Genomic DNA, 26,841 nt, shown 5'->3' with positions numbered 1-26,841 from the left:
TATGGACTCTGTGGATGCAATTTCTGTTCTTTGTTCTGGACTTGGCCAAAATACAGATGAAACCCTAAGAATTTGAGGCATAAACACATCTGAGACATATAAGACACTGTCTCATTCCTTCCTTTTCTCAAACTCGAAACAAAAAATGATAAAACAAAATGGCTTTCAGTTAAAATGTAAAATTGCACAGCCAGCCATTGCTCTACAACCCAGCCTGGGGCAGAACCTGCCACCCCTGGGGGGGGGGGGGTAAGTGATCTCCTCTTATCTGTCTCTCATTCTCCATCCTTCCTGACCTCTGTGCTTCTTTTCATGCTGTCAGCTATGACATCCATCCCAATTGCCTTGGATCGATTGCTGGAGTCTCAGAGAATTGGCTGCCTTGGTTTTGCTCCCATCTATCAGAGTCCTCTTTTTTTTTTGCATCATGCAGTAGAACGATAGGCTGGTCTGCTGGATAGGAAGCTGGCCATGAAAGACCTGGGTTCTATTTCCCCCCATAGACTTTCTGTATGACCTCAGGCCAGTGCCTTAGGACAGAGTTTCAAAACCTTTTAGGCACCCAAAGATGCAGCTGGGCATCTAATGGGGTTTACAAAGCACCTAACCTTCTAGGCACTTTTGGAAATCCCAATAGGTGCCCTAAATACCTTTGAAAATCTGGCCCCTTAGTCTCTCCATACTTCAGTGCCCCACCAGTACAATGGGGATAACAGCCCTGCTCTACCTCACTGAAGGGCTGTGAGGAGAAACAGGTTAGACCTTGTGAGGTGCTCGGATACTATGGTGATGGAGCCACATAAGTACATAGGTAGAGTGGTAACTGCTCTATACCACTGCTAGCCCTTCCCTGGATTTTGGCCCCTTCTTTTCACCTACACCCCCAAACCTCCCCCTTTTCTCAATGTAACCTTGGCTCAGAGGGCTTAGCTGTATTTTTTTGAGTCCCCTGTGTTATCTCTAAAACAACCCCTCCTCCCTCTCCACAGAGGGATTCCTGTTTTACTGGCTAGACTTCCAGATCCTTAATTAAATCACCAGCCCTTTCTTATCTTAATCACCCTGCCTCTGTTTGTAAACAAAATACTGACTCCCTGCTGGAGGGGCACATCTCCCCTGTAGAACTTACATTTCACACTAAGGGCATGTCTACACTGACAGAGTTACACTACCCGGTAGTTCAGCGGCAAGCAAATTGAACTTCTGGGTTAGACTTATCGCGTCTTGTCTGGACGAGATAAGTCAAACCCAGAAGTGCTCGCCGTCGACTGCGGTACTCCAGCTCGGCGAGAGGAGTACCGCGAAGTCGACGGGGGAGCCTGCCTGCCGCGTCTGGACCGAGGTAAGTTCGAACTAAGGTACTTCGAACTTCAGCTACGTTATTCACGTAGCTGAAGTTGCGTACCTTAGTTCGAATTGGGGGGTTAGTGTAGACCAGGCCTAAGTGACTTGGCAGTATGTACACCTTGGGAGTTACAATGCAGAAAGCTACTTTACTGTGCAGAAACTTGTGTAGACAGGGCCTAATGCTATGCTGTAGTTAAGAGCATCACGTGGGAGCTTGCACACCTCCTGTATGAAACTCAGGGAGGCTTCTGCCCCCCCGCCCCTCAAATGGCACCCTTGTTGTTGACTCCCTCAAAGAATTCTAGTAGATGGGAAATCATGCCTCACCATTTACAAAAACCCATATTAGCTCTTCCCCAACACATCGTGTTCATCTATGTGTCTGATAATTCTGTTCTTTACTATAGTTTCAGTCAAATTGCCCAGTACTGAAGTTAGGCTTACTGACCTAAGTAAGTGTCAGGATCGCCTCTGGAACCTTTTTTAAAAATTGGTGTCACATTAGCTATCCTCCAGTCATTTGGTACAGAACGTGATTTAAATGATAGGTTACATATCACAGTTATGCACAGTAGTTCCGCAATTTCACATTGGAGTTCCTTCAGAACTCTTGGGTGAATACCATCTGGTCCTGGTGACTTATTACTGTTTATGATAATAATAATAAACATGAGGATTGATTGCCCTTGTAGCTTTTATCTGACCTAGTATCACTGTATGTATCCTTTACCATGGTATTTAAGGATAAAGTACCATATATACTTCATTAGTAATTTGACAGTTATATAATTAAATATAATATGTTAGCTGTGGAGTCAGAATGTAGTTATATAAGAAAATGCAAATGAACAGAGGACAGGAGGAACACACCCAGTCACTAATGTAAACTCTCCAAGACAAAATGGTTACTAGAAGGGAACTTCACATTGTGACAAATATACTGGTTATGTGCTTGGGAAATACCCAGATTTGAGGACCTACTGACAGTTCTGACCTACAGCCAGTAATTTGAACCAGGGCACCTCAAACAATATATCTAGAGAATTTTGTAACAAATCTAGTGGATGCTGTAACAAAAATCATTCTACAACATGTCTCTTGGGAACTCTAATATTGATTGACTTTACTTTCTTTATCTGTGCACTCAGAGAGATTTAATAAATAGCTCACAGGAGCCAATAAATAAGCAGCCAAGTCAGTTTCTATGCCTTTTAGCACAAAAGGGAATTGTCTAAAAGGGGGGGTGGGGTGGGGAGGACCAAAATCTGTTTGCAACTCACAATGAATTTAATTGTTTGCCAATATTTGACTTTGGAAGAATGACCTGGAAAAAGTTAAATATATAAATATGGATTGCTATTGTTCTGTGTCTCTAAACAAACATTAGGAGGCATTTGTTACACTGGGCATTGTGGTATTGCTTTAAAGTCATTCTATAGCTCTATTTTTATCAACCAGTTACCAAGAAAAAAATTCTGAGGAACATCCTCCTTAGTGGGTAAGGCTGTGTATTAGCCTCAATGTCTTGTTTTATTTGAAGATATCAGAGATGGGAACTACCCATTCTTCCAGATGAGGATTTGGTTGCTTCATATTCAGGACTGAATCCTCAGAGTGGATCAGGAAAAAAATATTCCAGTTTACTGTTATTAAACATTAAAGGTCAAAATCTATCTTGACTAATGCCCTGTTTGTGACTATTCAAGTTAATTGGCTTAAAGGGGTGAAAATCAGGACAGATTTTGGCCTTAAAATTTAGGATTTTTCATGCGAAAGAAACATTCTCATGTGTCAGTGTTTGCACCTGTGGCACATCCAGTTCCCTCCTGTCTCTTCTCAGGGGTTGGAGTGTGCCAATAGCTAACCAGCAGAGAGAGTGCAAGGCCTCTGTAGGTCTAGTGTTTAGCTTGCCCGTGGCTGGTGGAGTTGGGGATCTGACCCCTGGCAGGCACAGACAAGGTTTCCTCATGCTAAAGGTAGTTGGTAACTAGGCACCTTATAGCCTTGGGTACCCCCAGGAAGTGTAACACTGGTTTTTGAAATATAGTTTTCCCCCAGGGAAATTGACAAAAAAATAACCCACTTGGTTATCTGTATATATCTTACTCTTAAGACACACACGCACAAACACACACACACAAACACACACACACACACACCCCTCACCTTGTATCTCTCATATACCTCACCTTGTATCTCTCATATCCTGGTACCAACACAGCTACCACAACACTATATATATATATACATATATCTTTTATTGGATATTGTTATGAAACTGATCCAATAAAAGATTACCTACCTGCCTTGTCTCTCTAGTATAATAGTCGTTTATCCTGAAAGGCTGGTACAATTCAACAAATGTAACATGATTCTATCGCTAGTGTGTTTAATTTTTAAGTCAAAGAATGAGGAAGGAATTCAAATCTATGACTTTCACTGTAACAGACAAATATTTATTTTTTCTTTTGTAAAGTGCCAAACCTAGTTCAAGAACTTCAGGCACAGTAAGGGGATTTCTAAAGCCCTGACATAAAAGCAATGTAAGCTTGCATGTTGAAAGCAGCAGCAGTTGTGCTCCCAGGTGGGGGCACTGGAGGGACACTGGGAATCCTACTTGCATACCTCTGAGAAGAGAAACCAAAGCAAATGAGGAAGCAAATAAAAACATTCAGGCAGGCCACGTCTCAGGCTGTGAAAACAACAGGCTGGCCAGGTTGGTTATTCATTATCAAGAGCTAGAATGTGCAGAGAGGTTCACTGCTGATCACAGAGCAGGCACCCATATGGGACAAGAAAAAGAATTATCAGAAGCAGTACAACTTGGGAAGAGTCAACACTAAGATTTTCTAATGATTCCTAATTATTTTTACATTTTTTTTCTTTTGGCAGGACAAAAAGATCAATGATTGTCTGTTGCTCCCAGATTTTGGCCCAAACACTTTCTTTTTTTGTTTTCTTGATCAGAAGAGGAAGCAAACAATTCACCCACATGCACTATTGCACTTTAATGCTCAGGTATAATTCCTGAGTCTGAAGCTGCCTGAAAGGAGCTCTCATTGGGGCTCTGGAGAGAAAAGTTTCCAGCTGCAGCAAAATTTATTTAACCCTGTACCAAAGGAGGAAAAATATCCTGCAAAGAACTAAACGGATGATAATGCAAAAGTATGTATAAAGGTATTGCCACTTGGAAAAGAAAGGAGACATAAGGAGGAGAGAAGAAGCCACAAAGAAACAGAGGAGCAGCATGGGGAACTTTTGCCGGAAACATTGCACTTGGATGCAGCGGTGTGCCCCTTGGCTCTTCCAAGAGAGTGATGGCGGACAGGGAGAGAGATATAAGACGGGGATGGGCCAAGATAACCTGGGCTGGTCGGGAGATGACTGCCAGACAGAGAATACTTCTCAGATAATGACAAAGAAAGATGTGACTAAAATTCCTTTGCCCAAGCCCAAGAACCACCACAAGTTTGTAGCACTTTTTGATTATCAGGGCCGCACTAAGGAGGACCTGAGCTTCCGAGCTGGAGATAAACTCGAGGTGCTGGATACATCTCCAGAGGGCTGGTGGTATGCTAGCCTCCTCCTGGACAGTGGATCAACACAGCCTGGACAGAAGCTCCGTGGCTACATCCCTGCCAACTATGTAGCTCCTGATCAGAGCGTTGAGGCTGAACCGTAAGTAACACACATCTAATGCTTAATCATTGTTTCCCTTGTTTTAACACAAGGATCAGATTGCCATATCCTTTGTCACACTGAATAGTACCTTGCTCCACATGTAGTCTCAGTGGTGCAAGGCACTATTTAACATGAATAAGGAGATCATAATCTGGCCCCAAATAAATAAAATAAGGCAAAGTATCGAGATGTTTGTTTCAGTCTAAATCACTTCCCTTCCCCACATGCCTTAATCACTTCCTTATAAAGTATGTGGGAGTATTGGTAGGTCATAGCAGGTAATTATTATGATTATTATTTATATAGCAGTAAAAGTATGCTAGGTGCTTTCCAAAGAGTAAGACGACAAGGTCTCTGCCCCCAAAGAGCTTGCAGTTTAAATAATTACAAGCTCACTACATTATTTAAAAGGCCAGGAAGCTGTAAACATACCCTAATGTTTTGTGGGTGAATTTCTAAGGTATCTGTGATTGTTTCTACCTCATCATAGACGCAATGCATGATGCTGTGTAAACAAATCCCTGCCCTGTAGAGCTCAAAATTTGGCTTAAACCAGGGGTCTCAAACACGCGGCCCGGGGGCTACATGTGGCCCTCAGAGCTCTTCCCTGTGGCCCACCAAGCTCCCCGTACCCCCCACCCCAGTTACTTCCGGTCACAGCCAAACTCCTCTCACCTCCCCCCCCCTGCGAGTTATTTTGTGTGGCAGCTAAGCTCCCTGCTCGCTGCTCCCCAATGTTTGGGGCCGGGTCTCTCCCCCGGCCCCGCCTGCCGCCCCCACGCACCTCCCCCGAGTGTCCCCCGGCCTCACCTCTGCACCCCCTCCTAACCCCAAACTCCATCCCAGAGCCTGCACCCCAGACCCCCACCCCCACCCAAACTCCCTCCCAGAGCCTTAGGCAGGTGGGGGTGGAGTTTGGGGGGGCAGGTTCTGGGCACCACCAACATTTCCATAAACCTGCCACCCCTGGAAGAGGCAGAGCAGTGGTGGAGTGGTGGTGCAGCCCAATGCAGTGGGGGGGCTTTAACAGAAGTAAATCTAACTAAGTGCATGTTTTGTCCTTTGAGTGAGGTGAATTACTGAGTGTATATATTTTATTAAAACTGCTTGGAAATGACTTGTAGGAGCAGCAGTGATCTGTATGCTCTGTATAATGCTTAGCACTTTCCAGGAGGGAGGGGGAAGGAGCACACTCGGGGCAAGGGGAGAAGAGATGGGGCAGGGGCAGGACCTCATGGAAGGGGTGGAGTGGGGGTGGAGCCGGGGCCAGCGAGGGGAGGTGTCAGTGATGCGGCCCTCAGGCAAATGCACTAGTCCTCATGTGGCCCTTGTGGTCATTTGAGTTTGAGACCCCCGGCTTAAACTATGGTCCGTAAAAGGAAGAATGAGTGGCTGTAGTAGCAAAGTAACATACCTTTGCAGTCTGATATGGTTTAACTGTCTAGAGTTGCAGTAACAGTTTTATACCAGCTGAAGATTCTTTCATGTTGGGAGAACCCTCAAGTGACCAGTTAGGACAGGTATAGGGTCCCTTTCTACCCTGGAGACCTTAATGTTCAGGATTTGGCCCATTGTTGCTATCCCTATAGTCAATCAGCACTTCAGATCCATTCAGATTCAAAAGCCTCTCTTCACGACCATCTGCAGAAACAGCATTTGTCTGGGTCTATGAGGGAAGTGCTTGTATGCTCTAATTCAGCTCAGTCTGACCTCTGCTCTCTTTCAAGAACTGGTTTTCTGGCAAGATTTCCAGGATTTCTGTTTTTTTGTCACAGCTGGAAATACTGTGGAATCAACTTCAATTGTTTTTCAATTGAATCTCATTTATCCAAGTCCCTCGTATCTTTGTAATCTCCCCCAGCATGCATAATTTGCATTGAATAGCCCTTATTTGGAGTATCAAGATTTTTTTCTTTTACTGTTTTTTAAATTTTACCTCTCCACGTTTTCAAAAGGGAAAGAACATCAAGTTTTGTTATCCCCGTTTCTGCTTGAGGAGCCATGGAATAGTGGAGAACTGCAGGGGGAGGTTTTTCAGCTCTCAGCTGAAGAGTCTTTCCTCCAAAATACTAGTCAGTCACTAACTTCCTTCTTAGCTTTTTTTAATTTGTATTTTAATCTGGTTTACCTATCACTTGCTTATGGAGTTGTGTGCGGATGGGTATTTTTAAAAACTTTTTCGATTATTTCTTCAGAGATTAGTATTTTCAAATCTCAACTTTGTAAACTAGTTTATATAATTTGATTCAGGCAAGAGGTGCATCTAAAGAGGATAACAAGCATTTTTTAAAGGTGATCTCTGTTTGTGTAAGTGCTAACTATAGACATCTTTTGGGGCTTAAGCAGTGATCATTCTATAAAAACAATGAGAAGTACAAGTTTGCCTTGCCAGTATTAAATTATCAGGTTGGCCCATATGAGTCTGAATAGCATGTCAGCAGTAGGGAAAAGGTGAAAGACTACTGGTCTTTACTGAATATGCACAGGGATTACAGGGCATAACTAACATTCGTTAGAGCATTCTTGACAAAGGGCAGGATACCCCTACCTATAGCAATGGAAAGTTACTTTCTGTTACACAAATTCAGGTGTCAAAATGTTTCAGATTGGCAAGATGCTACCAGGCAGAAAACTATCTGACCTGTGGAGTGTGGAAGAAGTCTCAGAGTGTAGGAAAAAAAGCATATAGCATATCTCTTGAGCACACTCCTTAGCAACCAACTGCAACTGAGTGGTTGCAGTTGGATTTGGAGAAGGCTGCTCTGTCTTTCTGCTGCCACTGACGTTCCAGTATGTCCATGTGTATGTATTCGTGCCCCATGCAGTGACCTTAACAATTGGTACAGGAAGGGTGGGACATTTTTCTGGTGTCATAAGAGTGTGTACGCATGTGGCCATCATATCAGTTTATAAATATATACCTATGTGCTGATACCTTGAGATTTATCAGCAGCCTTCGTATTACTGACCACAAAGTATTGTTGTTTTAGCCTTTGTCAACGCTTCAAAATTTTCTGACCAGCCATATTATAGACCCAGTCAGAGATTGACCAATTCAGTCTAAATGGTGCTGTTCTTTCCTTTCTGACAGAAGGCAGAGTTGGGTAATTACACATCTGTCATGAGAGATCTCTTGTGCAGGTAACACAGGACTCCGTTCTCTCCTCCTTCCTGTATGTATGCGAAACTATCCAGAGAGGTAGGCTAGGTGAACTTTGGGGCCTTCAGTAGGACATTTGGCTATAGTTCCCCTTTTTATTGGGTCCAGACAATACAGTTGACTGCTTCTTCCCATGTCTAATCAAGATAGCAACTTGGATGAAAGCTAGCTGGCTTTGAATCAGTCCCATTAAGTCTGAGGTAATGATGCTAGGATGGAGTAAATAACCAGGGAAAATAGCAGAGATTATATACGCTTCCTCCAATTGGAAGAATTGGCCCACATTTTGTGACTCATTTTCACAAAGGGGAGCCTCAGCTATTTTAAGTGCTTAAATTGCAGGAATGGCCAAGAATGCCTTTTTCCACCTGTGCTTCTTTCCTAGCAGCAGACTCCTGCTTAGGGTTTTAGGATATTGTGTGCAGGGGAAGAGTCTTAGATAAATTGTACAGCTCAAGAATATAATCAGATTAAGAACATAAGAATGGCTATACGGAGTCAGATTAATGGTCCATTTAGCCCAGTATCCTGTCTTCCTACAGTGGCAGGTGCCAGATGCTTCGGAGGGAATGAACAGAACAAGGCAATTATTGAGTGATCCATCAGCTGTTGTCAAGTCCCGTGTTTTGACTGTCAGAAATTTAGGGACTAGCAGAGCATGGGGTTTCAAACCTTGACCGTCTTAGTTAATAGCCTTTGATGGACCTATCCTCCATTAACTTACCTAATTCTTTTTTTAACCCATTTATCGTTTTGGCCTTCACAACAGCCCCTGGCACTGAGCTCCACAGGTTGACTGTGCGTTGTGTGAAGTAGTACTGCCTTATGTTTATTTTAAACTGGCTGCCTATTAATTTCGTTGGGTGACCCTGGGTTCTTGTGTTATGTGAAGGGTGAATAACACTTCCCTGTTCACTTGCTCCACAGCAGTCGTGATTTTATGGTTCTCTATCATATCCCCCCTTTGTCATCTCTTTTTCTAAGATGAACAGTCCCAGACTTTTTAAGATGTGCTCATAGGGAAGCTGTTCCATACCCCTCATCATTTTTGTTGTCCATCTCTGTACTTTTTCAAATAATCTATCTTTTTTGAGATGAGGCGATCTGAACTACATGCAATATTCAAGGCATGACCATACCATGGATTTATACAGTTGAATTGTGATATTTTCTGCCTTATTTTCTATCCCTTTCCTAACAGGCCCTAACATTCTGTTAGCTTTTTAGACTGTGCTGCACATTTCAGAGAACTATCCACAATTACCCCAAGTTCTCTTTCTTGAGTGGTAACATCTAATTTAGACTTCATCATTTTGTTTGTAAATTTAGAATTATATTTTTCAATGTGCATTATTTTGCACTTATCAATGTTGAATTTCATCTGCCATTTTGTTGCCCAGTCATCCATTTTTGTGAGATCCTTTGGCAATTCTTCACAGTTAGTCTTGGACTTAATCAGCTTTAGAAATTTTGTATCATCTCCGAACTTTGCCACCTCGCTGTTTATCTCCCTTTTTCCAGCTCATTTATGAATGTTGAACAGCACAGGTCCCAGTACAGATCCATGGGAAAACCCCTCTGTTTACCTTTCTCCACTGTGAAAACTGGCCCTTTATTCTTGCCCTCGGTTTCGTATCCTTTAACCAATTACTGATCCATGAGAGGACCTTGCCTCTTATCCCATGACTGCTTACTTTGTTTAAGAGCCTTTGGTGTGAGACCTTGTCAAATCCAAGTACATAGATCAACTGGATCACCCTTGTCTACATGCTGGTTGACACTATCAAAAGAATTCTAACAGATTGGTGAGGCATGATTTCCCTCTACAAAAGCCGTGTTGACTCTTCCCCAACATAGCTGTTCTTCTATAGTTTCAATCAATTTGCCCTCTACTGAAGTTACCAGCCTGTGACTGCCAGGATCACTTCTGGAGCCTTTAAAACAAAAAAGTGTTACATTAGCTATCCTTCAGTGATCTGGTACAGAGGCTGATTTAAGCGATATGTTACATACCACAGTTAATTCTGCAGTTTCATATTTCAGTTCCTTCAGAACTCCTTGGTGAATGTCATCTAGTCCTTTTGACTTATGACTGTTTGATTTATCAATTTGTACCATAACCTCCTCTACTGACACCTCAACCTGAGACAGTTCCTCATATTTGTCACCTGAAAAGAACGGCTCAGGTGTGGCAATCTCACTCCCATTCTCTGCAGTGAAGACTGATACAAAGAATTCATTTAGCTTCTCTGCAATGGCTTTGTGTTCCTTGAGTCCTCCTTTTGCACCTTGATTGTCCAGTGGCTCCAATGATTGTTTGGCAGGCTTCCTGCTTCTGATGTACATACAAAACATAACAGCATTTTTTCCCCTGTCTTTTAGTAGTTGCTCTCCAAATTCTTTCTTGGTCTGTCTAATTACACTTTAATACTGATTTGAGATATACATTTAGTTTGAGACACTATTATAGTGTTTTAAAATAATTTCCATGCAGCCTGCAGGCTTTTCACTCTTGTGATTGTTTCTTTTAATTTCCATTTAACTAGCTTCCTCATTTTTGTGTAGTTCCCCTTTATGAAGTTAAATGCTACTGTGGAGGTTTTCTTTGATATTTTCCCCCCTACGAGGATGTTAAATTTAATTACATTATGGTCACTATTACTGAGCAGTTCTTGGACCGATCCTGTGCTCCACTTAGGAGTAGAACAAGAATTGCCTCTCTCCTTGTGGGTTCCAGGACAAGATGTTCCAAGAAGCAGTCATTAATGGCATCTAGAAATTTTATCTCTACATCCCATCTTGAGGTAACATGTACCCAGTTAATATAGTTGAAAGCCCTCTTTATTATTAGTTCTCTGTGTTTGTAGCCTCTCTACTCTGAGTATTTCACAATCACCATCACCAACCTACATGTCAAATGCTCCATGGATGACTGTACTGTTTCACTGAAATCTGTTTTTTTTTTTTTTAAACAAACAGTCATTTAGAGATTGACTTTGCCACTCTTATTCATGCTGAGTGGTACCTTACCACATAGGTAATCCCCATTAAATCTCATCCTTGACAGACAGGAAGGATGATCCAGTGATTAGTGCCCTAGCCTTGGACTTGGGAGACCTGTGTTTAAGTCCTACCGCACAATCTTCCTGTGTGACTATGTATATTGTGAGGTGAAATACATTGAAGATTGTGCTTAAATACTATAGTGATGGGCTCCATATAAATACCATAGATAGAAAGAGTGGGGCCCTTAAATTTTATATGGACCTTTTTATTTAACCCCTTCATTATTGATCTTCTACTTCATGTGCAGTGCTCCTTATACTAACAACATTCTGTTGCTGTCAATGGAATATTAGGGTGTACCTGGTATGTTTGGAGATGGGTGTGTTCTACTAGGGTGTACCTGGAATGCTTATCAAGTAGTTACAAATAAACAAATGCCTATTAAGACACAGTTGCACATGATCCATATGCTGCTGGTAGCACAAAAAGTTACATTATCTCACTTCATGAGGAGTTAAATACGCAGCAGTGTAAACATTACACCAAACTTCTTATATAGTAGACCAAGTCCAGGAACACTGCCTGAATAGCAGGAGAAGTGATGGGGAAAAAGATCTAAAGTACCCTTTTGAAGCTCCAATACACTCTTCCACTTGGAGAGGATCCAATCTGTGGCTGATCCTCTGGCCTCAACTCTAAGGAGCTGAACTTTGTACTGTGTAGTGCGTATGCATCCCTATTTCCCCCCCAAAACAGTCTCTCTACCTTCTTCTGCAGGAAGAATGCACTAGCTCCTTTAGCTAGGGGAACTTCCATGGCTACGGGACTGTGCTGGATTTGCCATCTCATAATTAACAAAGCATAGGGATTTATTATGTTAATATGGGGTAGTGTCACCGGGTGCTCCACTCACCACTTGGTCCACTCCACTCACTCCTGGTCACTCTGGGGATTGGCTCTCAAGGTGGATGCCCCCCTTCTGCTGTCTGTCTGTCTTTCAGGTCTGTGGCCCTTCTCTCACTCCAGACACTGCAGTGTCCTCTTCATGACTTAGCCCTCTGGCCAGGTTACTTAGTGTTTCCCCCCCTTCCAGGGTACAGTCCTTCAATTCTCTGTCACCCACACAGTGACCCAGGCAATCTTCCTGTTTATGGCCTGTGCCTGGTCTATGCAATACACTTTGTGGCTGGCAGAGGAACCCAGTCCCACCCTCTACTCCAGGTTCCGGTCCAGGGACCCTCAACCTAGCAGATACAGGTATCCTTTCCCAGTCCTACTGCCTTGGACTGCTTCCTAACTCTCCTGGTTCCCCTCCTTTCTTTGGGAGTACCAGCTCCCAAACCCTCCTCCCTCTTCCTAGGAGGTGACTTCCCTTTCCTAGCAGCAGCCCCCTTTCTGTTATCAGCTCCACCTGTTCCCACACAGCTGAGCTTCCCCTCATTATGGTTTTCCTATCAGCCTTCAGTCCAATAGGTTAATTGGCCCACCTGGCCTCCATTAAACCCTTCAAGGCGAGTGTGAGCTGGACACCCATTCACAGTCAGAGAGAGATTTGTGTTAACATTTCTGCTAGGTTCTGTGCCTCTAGCATACGGGTGTGTGCGCCCAGTGCTAAGTTTGTTTTCTTTGGGTTGTCATTTGATTTTTATTAAAAACACCTGTTCTTGTAAAAAGATGGGAATTCCTCCAACATTTTGTTTGTCTGGAGAGTCACAAAACAATCAGTGCAGCAGGCAGCTTTTAAAGGGTTGAAACTGTCTAGTTATGTGGCCCACGCTGTTGAAAATGCACAAGGATGGACCCATTAATTTGTTTGTGTTTGGGGCACAGCAGAGTGGAATTTCCCCTCCATGTCAAAATGATCCGGTATTCTAGCCATCTGATATCCATTAATGGGAGATGAGCAAAAGTCTTCAAAAATTCAAGGGTCATGATTATTGTATCACATTTCAGCAATTGCTGAGAAATTGTAAGCAGTGCCTAATGAAGAGTGGATCAGCTACTCTGGGCCTGTGACCTGAAGGGATCCACAAGGTTTAGAGCATGCAGTCTCTTCCCTTTTTTCCTGTCTCCTCCCATTCAGGCCCTTACAGTTGTTTGTTTGGTTGCTTATTTGATCATTAGTCCATTTCTGATTAGGTGGCTAGGGGGTTTTCCAAAGTAGGTTTTTTTGAGAGCTTGATTTCACTCTGCTTGAGTATACTTTGTATTACGAGGTAGAGCATGCTCTTTAATGACAAGTCACCGGCTGAAGTGCTTGGATAAGCCTTTCAGTATTTTTCTTCTTTGTGCATCTCAGTCTATGCTCAAAATAACGATCTAGCCGGGGTTTCATATTTGCAGTGGGAATGTGCTGGAGAGAAGTTTTTTCTACTCTATCTGATCAAAGTCTTCACCCTGAACGTTACTCTTCTGGGATTCAAGAAATGAGACATTAAATACATTTAAAAAACCCAGAGATCTAGTCTATATTTTTAAAAGAAGGTCCTACTTGAAGCTGGAGGTCAACTGAGCAGAAGAAAACAGCAATTTGAATAGATTTCTAGATGGGAGACCAGAAAGCTGAACTAAAGTATAGAAATGTCCCTGACAAAGAGTATATTCTCTCTCTCTCTCTCTCTCTCTTTTGCGCTGTGTTGACTGTTTTTCTGCACTGTAAACAGGAGCCATAGTAACACAAATTCACCTGCTCTTGTTTCATTAGCACCAGTTGTTTTAACTAAACAAGAAAACGACATAGTGAAAATTATTATAGACAACAAATACTGCCCAGCTGTAGAGTTAATTTTAATGATCCAAAAAATCAAGCCGTGTGAGTGACAGTGCTACAGAGAAACCTTTGTTTCTTAGAAAAAGGCTGGAGTCTCATTATGGGTCTTCCCTACTCCCCTCTTTCTCATAAAGGGTCCAATTCACTGTTTATCTAACATAAATTGTATTATATCCATTCATCCCAACACCACTGACACAACAGAGTGCTATGTTAGGGGAAATAAATCCAAGCGCATGCAAAGGAACGGATCTAAGAAGTTCATTCCAATTTGAAAGCTATTACCAGTTCCACAGATATTGTCTATACTGGCTTTTCCCAAACTTTTGAAAGCTGAACCCCTGTCCCCCCCACCTTCATCTGGATAATGAATCCAGTTGTGCATCCTCACACTTAATCCCACCCTGTATTGTTAAAGGTCTACCCAAAATGAGCAACCTCTCAGAAATGATTTTGCAGCTTTTCATAATATGGTACTTTCCCTTTCTTAGATGATGTGAGCAGTGAAATAGTTAACAAGGTTAAATATCATTATCAACTGAGTTAGCAAACGTTGAAGCGAGTGGGGTAGAGCAAGATTAGAGCTATTGTTTCAGGATCTCTGGAAACTCAGGCAGATATAGGTGCCTTGGTTAGACTTGGATCACAAAGTTTTCTGCACAACAAAACCAGCTAGAGACTCTCTTTGAAATGGAAGCTGAGACACTGCAGAAAAATTGAAAAACTTGTCTGTATTCCCCCCAAAAACCTGGCTAATCCTTTTCACCCCACACTTTATAAAACACTGCCTTATACTTAAAAAGGGGGTGCCACTAAGACCAGCAACATTGCTAGAGCTGAAATGATTTTTTTTTCAGTGTTCATATTATACCTATGCCAGATCTAGTCTCCTATAATGTTTATCACTGTAGTAAATATTTATAATTGTAAAGACTGCATAGAAGTTCTAAAATCTTAGTCCCTTGCTCCAATCATGACATACTTTAAATACATTTGGTAATATAAAGTCTGTGTAAATTTAAAGCTGAGATGACGAAGCTTGACAGATCTATGAAATAATTAGATTAACTTGAGCAATAAAGCATGGCAGGGTGTGCACTGCAGAACTATAATCAGATGCTTTGGGAGTGACTTGCCATTGTGCCCTCAATCAACTGAAACGTTTGACATTTGGACCACCATGCATGGCTTTGAGTGCCATACTGTGATAAAAATGGGACTGTGGTAGAAAAAGGCCCCTGAAAGGTCCCAGGTTGCTGTTTCCATACTGGTGGTTTTGGAACAAATTGATAATTAAACAGTAATAAGTCACCAGGACTAGATGGTATTCACCTAAGAATTCTGAAGGAACTCAAATACGAAATTGCAGAACTACTAACTGTGGTATGTAACCTATCATTTAAATCAGTCTCCATACTAGATGAATGGAGGATAGCTCCTTATGCCGCCCAGGCCCCGAGCACTGGCTCCACAGTTTCCATTGGCCAGGAACCATGGCCAATGGGATCTGCAGGGGCGGCGCCTGCGGACACGGGCAGTGCACAGAGCCCCCTAGCTGCCCCTGCACCTAGGAACTGGAGGGGGGACATGTCGCCACTTCTGGGAGCCACGAGGAGCCAGGGCCGGCAGGGAGCCTGCTTTAGCCCCTCTGCGCCGTCGACCAGAGGCTGCCTGAGGTAAGCACCGCCTGGCTGGAGCCTACTCCCCAAACTCCTCCCCCATCCCAACCCCCTGCCCCAGGTCAGAACCCCTTACATACCCTAACTCTCTCCCAGAGCCCGTACCCCAACCCTCTGCCCCAGCCCTGAGTCCCCTTCCACACCCAAACTCCCTCCTGGAGCCCTAACCCCCTCCTGCACCCAACCAGCCTGTCCCAGACTGGAGCCCGCTCCTGCACCCAAATCCTTCATCCACAGCCTCACCCCAGAGCCTGCACCCCCAGCCCAGAGCCCTAACCCCCTCTCACACTCCAACTCCCTGCCCCAACCCAGAGCCCCCTCCTGTACCCCACATCTCTCATTTGTGGCCCCAACCTGAAGCCTGCACCCACAGCCAGAGCCCTTATCTCCTTCTGCACCCCAACCCCCTACCCCAGCCTCATGAAAGTGAGTGAGGGTGGAGGAGAGCGAGCGATGGAGGGAGGGGGGATGGAGTGAGCAGGGGCGGGAACTCAGAGAAGGGGCACAGCAAGCGTATTTGGTTTTGTGTGATTAGAAAGTTGGCAATCCTACTCTTAAGCAAAGTAAGCAGTCATGGGATAAGATGGAAGGTCCTCTCCTGGATCAGTAACTAGTTAAAAGATATGAAACAAAGCGTAGGAATAAATGCTCAGTTTTTACAGTAGAGAGGTAACTAGATAGGTCCCCCAAGAAACAAACATATAACAAAACCCCTTTATAGTTGGGGGAAGGGTGGCTTGGTAGGCCTAGCTGCCTGTTTTTTTCAGCTTCCATAGAAATGGGGTGTTGTATTACATTAGCTCCAGTGATTATGTATTTTGGGTGATATCAATGATAAATCCTTATGCCAGATATTGAATAATAGCAGCTACTGTGACTCAGTTTTTGTCTTTGATGCTATGTTTTTTGTTTCACAAGGAATAAATACATACTGAAAAAATTAACTAAATGAAGATTGCAGAAACTGAAGAGTCATTCTTTTGTTTATTACTTCAGCCACTAGGGTTACCATACGTCCGGATTTTCCCGGACATGTCCAGCTTTTTGGGCTCCAAATCCCCGTCCGGGGGGAAATCCCAAAAAGCCGGACATGTCCGGGAAAATCGGGACCGGAGGGGCTGGGCCGGGGGCCGGCGGTGCGGAACGCCGGGGGCCGGTGGGGTCTGGGGCCGGCGGGGCCGAGCGCCGGGGGCCAGCGGTGCCGAGCAGGGTCTGGGGGCCGGCGGGGCTGAGCGCTGGGGGCCGGTGAGGTCTGGGGCCGGCGGTGCGGAGCGCCGGGGGCCGGCGGTGCGGAGCGCCGGTGGCCGGTGAGGTCTGGGGCCGGCGGGGCCGAGCGCCGGGGGCCAGCGGTGCCGAGCGGGGTCTGGGGGCCGGCGGGGCCGAGCGCCGGGGGCTGGTGAGGTCTGGGGCCGGCGGTGCGGAGCGCCGGGGGCCGGTGGGGTCTGGGGCCAGCGGGGCTGAGCGCCGGGGGCCGGCGGGGCCGAGCGCCGGGGGCCGGTGCGGTCTGGGGCCGGCGGGGCCGAGCGCCGGGGGCCGGCAGGGCCAAGCACCGGCAGTGCCAAGCGCCGGGGGCCGGCGGTGCGGAAGGCCGGGGGCCGGTGGGGTCTGGGGCTGGCGGTGCCGAGCGCCGGGGGCTGGTGAGGTCTGGTGCCGGCGGTGCGGAGCGCCGGGGGCCGGTGGGGCCAAGCGCCGGGGGCCGGCGGGGCCGAGCGCCGGGGGCCGGCAGGGCCGAGCGCCGGCAGTGCCGAGTGCCGGGGGCCGGTGGTGCCTGGGGCCGGCGGTGCCGAGCGCCGGGGGCCAGTGAGGTCTGGGGCCGGCGGGGCCGAGCTCCGGGGGCCGGCGGGGCCGAGCGCCGGGGGCCGGCAGGGCCGAGCGCCGGCAGTGCCGAGTGCCGGGGGCCGGTGGTGCCTGGGGCCGGCGGTGCCGAGCGCTGGGGGCCAGTGAGGTCTGGGGCCGGCGGGGCCGAGTGTCGGGGGCCGGCGGTGCCTGGGGCCGGCGGTGCCAGGGGCCAGGGGCGCCGAGCGCCGGGGGTGCTGAGCGCCAGGGAGTGCTGAGCGGGCCGGGGGGTGCTGAGCAGGCTGGGGCTGCTCGGCCGGGGGCCAGGCCGGGGGCCGGGGGGTGCTGAGCGGGCCGGGGGTGCTCGGCCGGGGGCCCGGGGGCCGGGGGCCGGGGGGTGCTGAGCGGGCCGGGGGCCCGGGGACCAGCAGTGCTGGGCGGGCCGGGGGTGCCCGGGGCCGGCACCCCAGGGCCCGAGCCAACCCAAGCTGGAGAGGCCGGGGGGGCCAGACTAGGCCGCGCCTCCTCCCCCCACACCCCCCTTACCTGCTTCAGGCTTCCCGCGAATCAAATGTTCGCGGGAAGCAGGGGAGGGGGCGGAGTTGGGGCGGGGACTTTGGGGAAGGGGCGGAGTTGGGGCGGGGGCATGGGCGGGGCTGGGCTGGGCCGGGGGCCCGTGGAGTGTCCTCCTTTTGGAGGCTCAAAATATGGTAACCCTATCAGCCACCTACTCATTCACAGACCAGAAGGAGGGAAAGACCAAAGGCAGGCTGGAACATTGCAAAATTATTTATTCCTGCTTGTGGGTACAGGCCAAGATTTTCAGAAAATGTGTGTATAAATCCTAAGTCCATATTTTAGGCAGCTAAAGAAGTGCCCTGATTTTTCAAACGTGATGAGCAGCCAGCAGATCCCAAGGGTTTAAAAATCTTGGCCCAAATAAATTAGGTGCAGGCAATGAACAGGAGTTTCACTAGGATTGTAGCACTTCCTGTGTAGATGTCACATGTGGGATTAATGTGCCTGCTGTTTTGCAGGCCACACTTACTTTCCTCAACCCACCGTAATAAAATGTCTGACATCCTGGCTATGGGCATGCCCTGTTACTCTAGACATAAAATTGTTTTTGGAGTGGAGGGGAAAGATGATAGATTCATTTTTTGTCCCTAGTACGGGGCATAGGATGGATCAGAATATGGCTGACAGTAATTTTACAGATGTCATTTTATACATTATATGTACTAATATATAGTTAGGATACAGGATTAATGGGTACTATAAAATCATTTTAGTACATCATATTACTCCTTTTAATTGTCTAGATATTGCAAAACTGTTCTGGACTTTAACCTGAAAATAGACTAGGAGAAGATGTATTATTAACTGTAATTTCTATTTTGTTGATAATCAATATTTCTTAGTTGTGTATATATGAATGCGATGGATGTACTGAAGAGATGAGTGCTTTGCTTGGTGTGTTTATATATATAAAGAGAAAAGCAAGATATCCACTAACACATATAAAAGTTATTTTAAGATAGAGAACACATTTTTGAGTAATTACTGAATGATATTCTAAGTCTCTTTTATTCAGTGACCTTTGTTGTATTAAGCGTTAATACAAGGTAAATGGTTTAAAGTTAAAGTTTATTCTACAACCTGAAGATTTTGTAAAAGAAAAGTAATGTTAAATATTCAGCATTCAGATTCAGGTATAACTGCAAAGGATTGAAATAAAAATTACCAGGAATTTAGAAGGAAAATTACAATAAGCTTCTCAGTTCTCCATACTATAAGTGAGAAGAGTACTATATTTTGAATTTTTATAAGATCATAAACATTTTTTCCAAAGGAAATAAACTCAATTTCAGGTAACAATCAACTGAACCCTCCCTCTCATTATTTGTTTAACCTGGTAGAATTATAAAGAACCTCTCTGTATTGGTAACACACAATATACCAGTTATGAGCAGTTAAAATTGTGAACTTGAGTCATTGGCTGACTTTTCTAAATCTCCACATGTGGTTATTTTCAGGACCTGACAGCAGAGTCCTTTTGTGCAGAGAGATCTCATTTATTTCACTGGAAGGTACTGCACAATTTGGCTTAGTCATTACGCCTATTTAATTATCTGCATTCCTCTGACAGAGGAATTTCCTATAGTAATTCCAGTTAATATGCCCTCACAAAAGCAATTGTAGTGTATTAGTGTTCCCCAAAATACTGCATCTCCTTATACTAGCACTGTAAATGATACGCTAGCCCAACTTTTCAAACCTGGTTGCTGAAAAACAGATTCCTAAACCCATATTCAAGGCCTTTAAATAGAAGTGTCATGATTTTCACAAGTGGTTAGAGCTCACAAATCAGAGAGAGCCGCAGGTGTTCAGCACCCTTAGAAGCCTCATTTTGGGCCCCAAGTTTGAAAAATATTGACCTGTCTGGTGATCATAAAATCTAGCTCTTCAATAATGCTTTTCCTCAGTGGATCTCCAAGCGCTTTACAAAGGAAGTCAATATCATTACCCCCATTTTACAGATAGGGAAATTGAGGCACAGAGAGGGAAATGACTTGGTTAATGTAGGTGTGGGGAGGGGGCTCCTTTTACACTTCTTCCAAATAAGAGAGTGAAAGGATTTCCTATTGTTTTACCTTTTCCCAAGTACCTACAGGAATATGAATGTTAACAGCTGAGAATATGAAACAGTTGTAAACACAGATGAACAGGTACCTTATTTATCCAGAAAGGATTACTCATTGTTTTCCCACATTACTACCTGAATGACAATTTGCGTATCCATGAAAGATAATTACTACTTTTGTGAATATTCACCCAGGGAGACAATTATATCTTGATCATAGCTTAACATTGTAATAATCTGACAAATCAGACATTTTTTAATATCAAGATACCACAGACAATCTTCTCTTAGTTTTATTATATAGCTGTTAGGGAACCTGGAGTGTTAGTTGTCTGCTGGAGAACCTGGAGGCCAGTCTTCAAAATCAGTTAGGGTGGCCAATTATCTCATTTGTGAAAACTGGACATGGAGCACCAGAACCTCCCTTGCTCCATCTCTTTCCCTTGAGGCTCCACCCCCTACTCCTCTCCCCCCCCCACTCGCTGCTCTCTCCACCACCCTCCCTTGCCAGCTGAGCAGGGCTCTAGGGGTGGAGGGGTGAGTGGGGCAGGACATTGGAGAGAGAGAGAGCAGCACTCCGGGGTGGGGGGGTGAATGGGGTAGGGAGAGTTGTGCTCTGGGGGAGGGGGTACTGCTGGTATCTCAAATGCTCCATGGTTCCTCCAGCAACAGCTGCTGCTGCTTCCCCATCCCCCCCCCCCCCACACACCGACCCAAGACAGAGGACAGTTACTGTAGGTAACCAGACTTTTAGTGTGTCAGTACTGCTAACTGGACACTGCCAAGTTCCCCTTTTGACCAGACTTTCGGGTCAAAAACCAGACACCTGGCAACCCTATAATCAGTCTGGAAACCACCCTTGTAGAAACACTGCTTTCTAACAGATAACTTATAAGGCTCAGTTTGGAGTTTGTCACTGAGTTGAGGAAATATGCTGTAACTCACTGGACTGGTGGAAGAACTGGAACTGCCTTGAATTCTCAGATTGCACAGTTCTTCCTTGATAACAGAGATGAGAAAAAGGGTGTTCTGATTGCCAGGGTGCATAATTCCTTCATATTGTATACTGGATGATTATTCTAGTGGAATCTGAGAGGGGATCTGAGTCTGTCCATGCTACTGGAAATAAGACTAGAAAGGGTGTGTATACGGGGGGAGTTCTGCATAATGACAGATGGCAAAATCTGACCCAACAAATTATTTAATACAGTTTCTGTGTGTATAAAGTCACTGTCATACATGTACATAATTCTTAGCTCTTACTGCTGGGTTTGGCAACATGTATTGCTTTTTTTTTTTTTTTTTAAGCAACTAGATGTTGACTTCTGTTTTTTTAATCCCCCAACCTTGTAAATGCTCTTTATGGTTTTAAAGGAATCTTTATCAGCAAGGGATTTACCTTCATGCTATTCTGATACCTCTACTATAGAGACATCAGGGAAAAACCTTACCCCCCTCCAAGGGGTGTGGCCTCTCGTCGGGCAGCACTTACCTCCCGCGGCTCCCAGTCGGTGGCGCAGTAAGGCTAAGGCAGGGTCCCTGCCTACCCTGGCCCCACGCCACTCACGGAAGGGGCCAACGCGCCCCTGTAGCCTCTTGGCTGGAGGGGGCATGGCTCCACATGCTGCCCCTCTCTACAAGCACTGCCCTCACAGCTCCCATTGGCCACAGCTCCCTGATGCAGGCCAATGGGAGCTACGGGAGTGGTGCTTGCAGGCAGGAGCAGCGCGCAGAGGGAGACTCCTGCCCCACCCCCGGGGCCGCGCTGGCTGCTTCTCGGAATGGCGTGGGGCCTGGGCAGGCAGGAAGCCTTTCTTAGCAGCAGCCCTGCTGCACCACTGGAGATTGTGATCAACTGGGAGATCCTCTAGGATTAAGCAGTTGATTGCGATCGACCAGTTGGTGAACACTGGCCTAAGGCATCCATCTCTTTCCATTTACTGTATAGGAGCCTAGATGCTAACGCAGGCTTTGTGAATCCCAGTATGTTCCTGTAATTTTCTAGGTGCCTAAGAGTTAGGCACCAAGATGCTGAGCATCAGAACACCTAACTTCTTTTGTGCATCCAGGCATTAATTCCCCACCCCTCTTCAAAGAAAGAAGGGCCTACAACAATGAACTCTATAGAACCTGAATACTACAGAACATTTGAATGTGTAAATATTCTCCAGTGCTTAGGATATTATGTACATAAATACACATTTATTAATCATTAAAATTTAATTCGAACTGCACTTTTTAAGATGAACTGAACAATCCAGCTATTTCAATATCAGTGAAGCTAATCATTTAAAACTAGTCTGGACAATGCATTGAAGATCATACCATAGGAAACAATCTTACATTGGGAAGTACCATCCACTCAGTTCCTTGCTGAAAGTTTCCTTTAAGATGCAAGATTCCAATTTCAGATGTTTCTTTTTTCTGTGCAGTAATAGATTTCTTCTGTTATCTTAAATTGATAAGGTTACAAGTGACTTACCCAACCCTACTTTGTGCAAGGATGCAAGTGTTATTTTGTACACAGTTTTTCTTCTTCTTCAAAAAGTGAAGACTTTAAAGGAAATAAAATTACATGAAATGACAGATGAATTATATGAAAAATGAATGGAACTGTTAATTAGTCAGATGATTGCAAATATAGTTTAAAGAACAAGATTGATTTATGGGAGAGGATAACATTCCAATTCAAATTAATTGCAAGAGACACTTTGATCTGGCTGCTGTTTCTATGAATCATTTGTGAATTTCTATGAATTATGATGATAATGGGATAAACTAAACTATACTGATTTACACCAGCTAAGGGTCTGGCCTTACAACAGTATTCCTCGCCACAGCAGAGCAGAAACAACTCTGTTATGACTCTTGTATGAACACCAATATCATGGGCCAGATTCTGTCCAGATTTCTTCTCCATGCAATCCCAGTGAAGAAGATTAGGGCAGAATTTAGTCTTAAATTGCTAATTGCAACATATATTATTAATGTCAGCTAATGAAAAGTATCGCACAGCAGTGTTTCACCCAGGGCCGGTGCAAGGATGTTTTGCGCCCTAGGCGAAACTTCCACCTTGCGCCCTCCCCCCTCCTCAAGCCCTGCGGCAGCTCCCCGCCCCACCCCCCCCACCCCCACCCAGCCTGGGGAGCCATGTCACCATCCCAGCTCACCTCTGCTCTACCCCCTCCCCGAGCCCTGTGACAGCTCCCCACCCCCACTCCGCCCTGAGGCGCCTCCCCCGCGGCAGCTCCCCACCCATCCCCTCCACCCTGAGGCGCCTCCACCATGGCAGCTCCCCTCCCCTCCCGCCCAGGGAGACGTGTGGCAGCTCCCCAGCTCACCTCTGCTCTGCCCCCTCCCCAAGCATGCTGTCGCTGCTCCACTTCCCCACCTCCCAGGCTCGTGGCGCCAAACAGCTGTTTGGTGCCACAAGCCTGGGAGGGAGAGAAGCAGAGCGGGGCGGCGTGCTCTGGGGAGGAGACGGAGCAGAGGTGAGTTGGGGCGGGGAGCAGTTCCCCTGCGTGCCGCCCCCCCCTTACTTGCTGCAAGCGGCCCTCCCCGCGCCCCCCTACCCCAGCTCCCTCCGCCAAAATGCTGATGATGACCGGGGCAGCCGAAGATCCGGCCGCCGCGGTCACCACTGAAGAAAATGCCGCCCACCAAATGCTAGTGCCCTAGGCAACCGCCTAGGTCGCCTAATGGGTTGCACCGGCCCTGGTTTCACGATCCATAATCCCTTATAAATAAGGTCATACCTTGTGTTGCATGGCTAAGCTTGTCATAAAGCTCATCAAAATATTTTTAACTGGAGAACTTGCTGTCTTAGCTCTGAGGTGTCACACATATGAATGGAATAGTATCCATGTTGCCAGTTAGTTTTTGTATTCTTCAATGACAGTAGATTTATTCAATGATGTAGCAAAAATATTTGTGTGTGCCTATTCAGGTCTGGATTCCATCACCTTTACTCATTTACACGGAGCATTGCTTTACTCAAATCCAGATGCTGATACCCTATGTAGTTTGGGGAGGCGGGGGGTCCAGCGGTTTAGGGATAAAACCATCAGACACACCCAGCTCTACTTTAGCCTTCAAGCAAGTTTTTTGTTCTTCTCTTACAACAATGCAAACAATATGGAAAAGTAACAATAGTAATAGACCTGGCCTGATACCACAGGGTCCTCTACCCAGGGCCAGCTCCAGGCACCAGCCCTCCAAGCATGTGCTTGGGGTGGCACCTGGAGGGGGGCGGCGCTCACCTGGGGAGAGCGGGGCCGTGGCTGGGCTCGCTGCCCTCCCCCGGCGCTCTGGCCAGCTGGGGAGAGCAGGGCCACGGCCGAGCTCTCCGCTCTCCTCCCGGCACTCCGGCCGGGGAGAGCGGGCTGGGCTCGCTGCCCTCCCCCGGCGCACCGGCCAGCTGGGGAGAGCGGGGCCCCGGCCGGGCTCTCCGCCCTCCTCCCGGCGCTCCGGCTGGCCGGGGAGAGTGGGCCCGGCTCGCCGCCCTCCTCCTGGCACTCCGGCCGGTTGGGGAGAGCGGGGCCCCGGCGGGCTCGCCGCCCTCCCTGCGGCACTCCGGCCGGCCGGGGAGGGCGGGGCTGCGGCCGGGCTCGGCACCCTCCCCTGCCGCGCTCCCTGCCGGGGCGCGAGGGGCAGCAGGAGGCTTTTTTGCCTGGGGTGGCAAAAAAGCCAGAGCCGGCCCTGCCTCTACCTCCCAGTAGCTCCAGAACCACAGCCCTTCCTCAGCCTCAAGGCCTACTTATCCAGATGTAACCTTCCAGCAATTACTCTAAGAAGTATTTAGCTCTCTGTCCCCTCCCCGATTTTTTACAGGAGCTGGGTCCTTACATATATCTGCTGGAAGTCTGAGCCAGTCATCAACTTCTGCTTAGCTGGATCAGCTAATACCTATCTGCTGGGCTTCTTCTTAGCCAGGGCTTGCTTCTCCTTGGCTCTGCAGATCCTTAAAGGGACAGACTGCTTGCTACAGCTCTTTAGGACTGCATATCAAATAGTTCCTTACATTACAAGTGGTCCGGTGGAAATCAACAGGCTCACTTGTGGAATAAGATGCTACTCAATAAAAGGGGTATTAGAATCAGGCTCTAAGGCCCAGATCCTGAAAGGTATTTAGACTCCTAACTTCCCTTCAAATCAATCGAAGTTAGGAGTCTAAATACCTTTACAGCTCTAGGCCTAAGTGAGTAGTGGGATTAATAGGACTACCTGTTCAGAAAGGAACTACGCAGTGTAAGTATGAGAAAATCTGGACCTCTGTCTCTGGCAATGAGCAATACTTTTCCATGCCAAAATGAAACAATATCAGAGGTCTGCACAGAAATTAGTCAGTGGTGTATCTGGGTAGAGGGTTTATTAAATGTTCAGTTCCTGAGGAGTATCTGTCTAAATTCTCTGTGATGTGTTCATTTGGTTTACAAACCAGTGGTGTGTAAACATGTATATGACACACCTCTTCCGACAAGGCAGTGACTAGCCTGTGGTGCAGTTATAGGATGAAACTGACTCCTCTTAGCAGAAAGCCCACACAAGACCTATGACTGTTCACATCTCACTTAAACCCTACTTTGAGGGTTTAACTGGGACTTAAGTGGTTCATAAACCTTGGGTGGGCACTCTGGTCACATGTCAACCGCACCCAGATTGAATGCCTTCTAGGGTCATGTGTATACTAGGCTGATCTTCACTAGTGTTCTCCTCCTCATATTTGAAAGTGAATATTTATATATGTAGGGTATAGAGTGGTATTAGAGTATACAATATCTGTAATAAAACCTTAGATTTCTAATGGAATACCTCTCTCTCAGAGCCTTATATTTGTGAGGCCTAGCCCCTCAAAGGTATGTAGCCACTTAACTCCCATTGAAATCCATGGGAGTTAGGCACCTTAATACCTTTTGGGGTCTGGGCCTTAATGCTTAGAACGTAAGGGATAAGTTGCACTGTGTTCTGCTACCAGGCCCTTATTTACATCTCTGCAATCCAATTGGCTTCAGTGAGGCTCCATGGTTGTAACTCAGGGCAGAATTTAGCCCACTGTGTGCAAATAATGTGCAAGCTTTCCTGCACTCTTCTGTTAATACATCTCACTCCTGTCCTACAACATCCCTGTTAATTCAGTCCTTTTTCTTTCCTGAGCAGAGATGCCATTACTATCAGATATGATGGCTTTGATTTTGTGATGTGTCCAGTTGTAGAATAGGATGAGACCATCACCATCTATTTTCATGTGTGACCTAAGTCAGCATTTCAATTCAGATAATCAAAGCAGGAAAAGCTGCTGCATTATCCAACCCTTGCTGGAAAAGAAACTGACAAAATAAAGATCCATGCTTTAACTGACCCTTGCACAGGTGCATGGGGCTAGATGCACAGTGCTTGGTCGGAATATAGGGATGTTCCCTCTGTGTGTATGTCCTGGAAGGTGCACATCACTCCAGTAGGACTGGTGAATGCTGGAGGAAGAGGCAAGATTTGTAGAGCTGCCCCTAAGGTGGTGCTGTTTGGTATTCTTCATTAATCATGGTTGTGACTACCTGGTACAAACTAGCCCCAATCTGGGGCTTGGAGAAGTTGCTGATATAAGATTTCAAGGTAAAAATAATTTGCATCTCTTATTTCTTTTCTATACTTTCTCATATATGAACCTTTTTAGTGTTTGTTTTCTGATGCTAGGTATAATGTTTCCAGTGCCTCCTATTGTATTATAAGGCAAAAAGGTAACAATAATGTTTTAGGTAAAATAGTTTGCATCCATTTCATT

The 26,841-nt window shown here is 46.0% G+C and overlaps 1 protein-coding gene across 1 annotated transcript in view; it reads left to right on the top strand.

Moving 5' to 3' along the window:
• The first annotated feature begins 3,989 nt into the window (after positions 1 to 3,989).
• Positions 3,990 to 26,841, top strand: part of FRK (fyn related Src family tyrosine kinase) — a 59,624-nt gene continuing 36,772 nt past the window's right edge. Inside the window, exon 1 of the mRNA XM_024109364.3 lies at positions 3,990 to 5,025. Within this exon, the coding sequence (XP_023965132.2) occupies positions 4,595 to 5,025 (431 nt within the window). The 5' untranslated portion in view covers positions 3,990 to 4,594. The remainder of the gene's footprint in view (positions 5,026 to 26,841) is intronic.

This window comes from Chrysemys picta, chromosome 3, assembly GCF_011386835.1.
Source record: "Chrysemys picta bellii isolate R12L10 chromosome 3, ASM1138683v2, whole genome shotgun sequence".
NCBI lineage: Eukaryota > Metazoa > Chordata > Testudines > Emydidae > Chrysemys > Chrysemys picta.
This window is presented reverse-complemented; position numbering and strand designations above follow the sequence as displayed.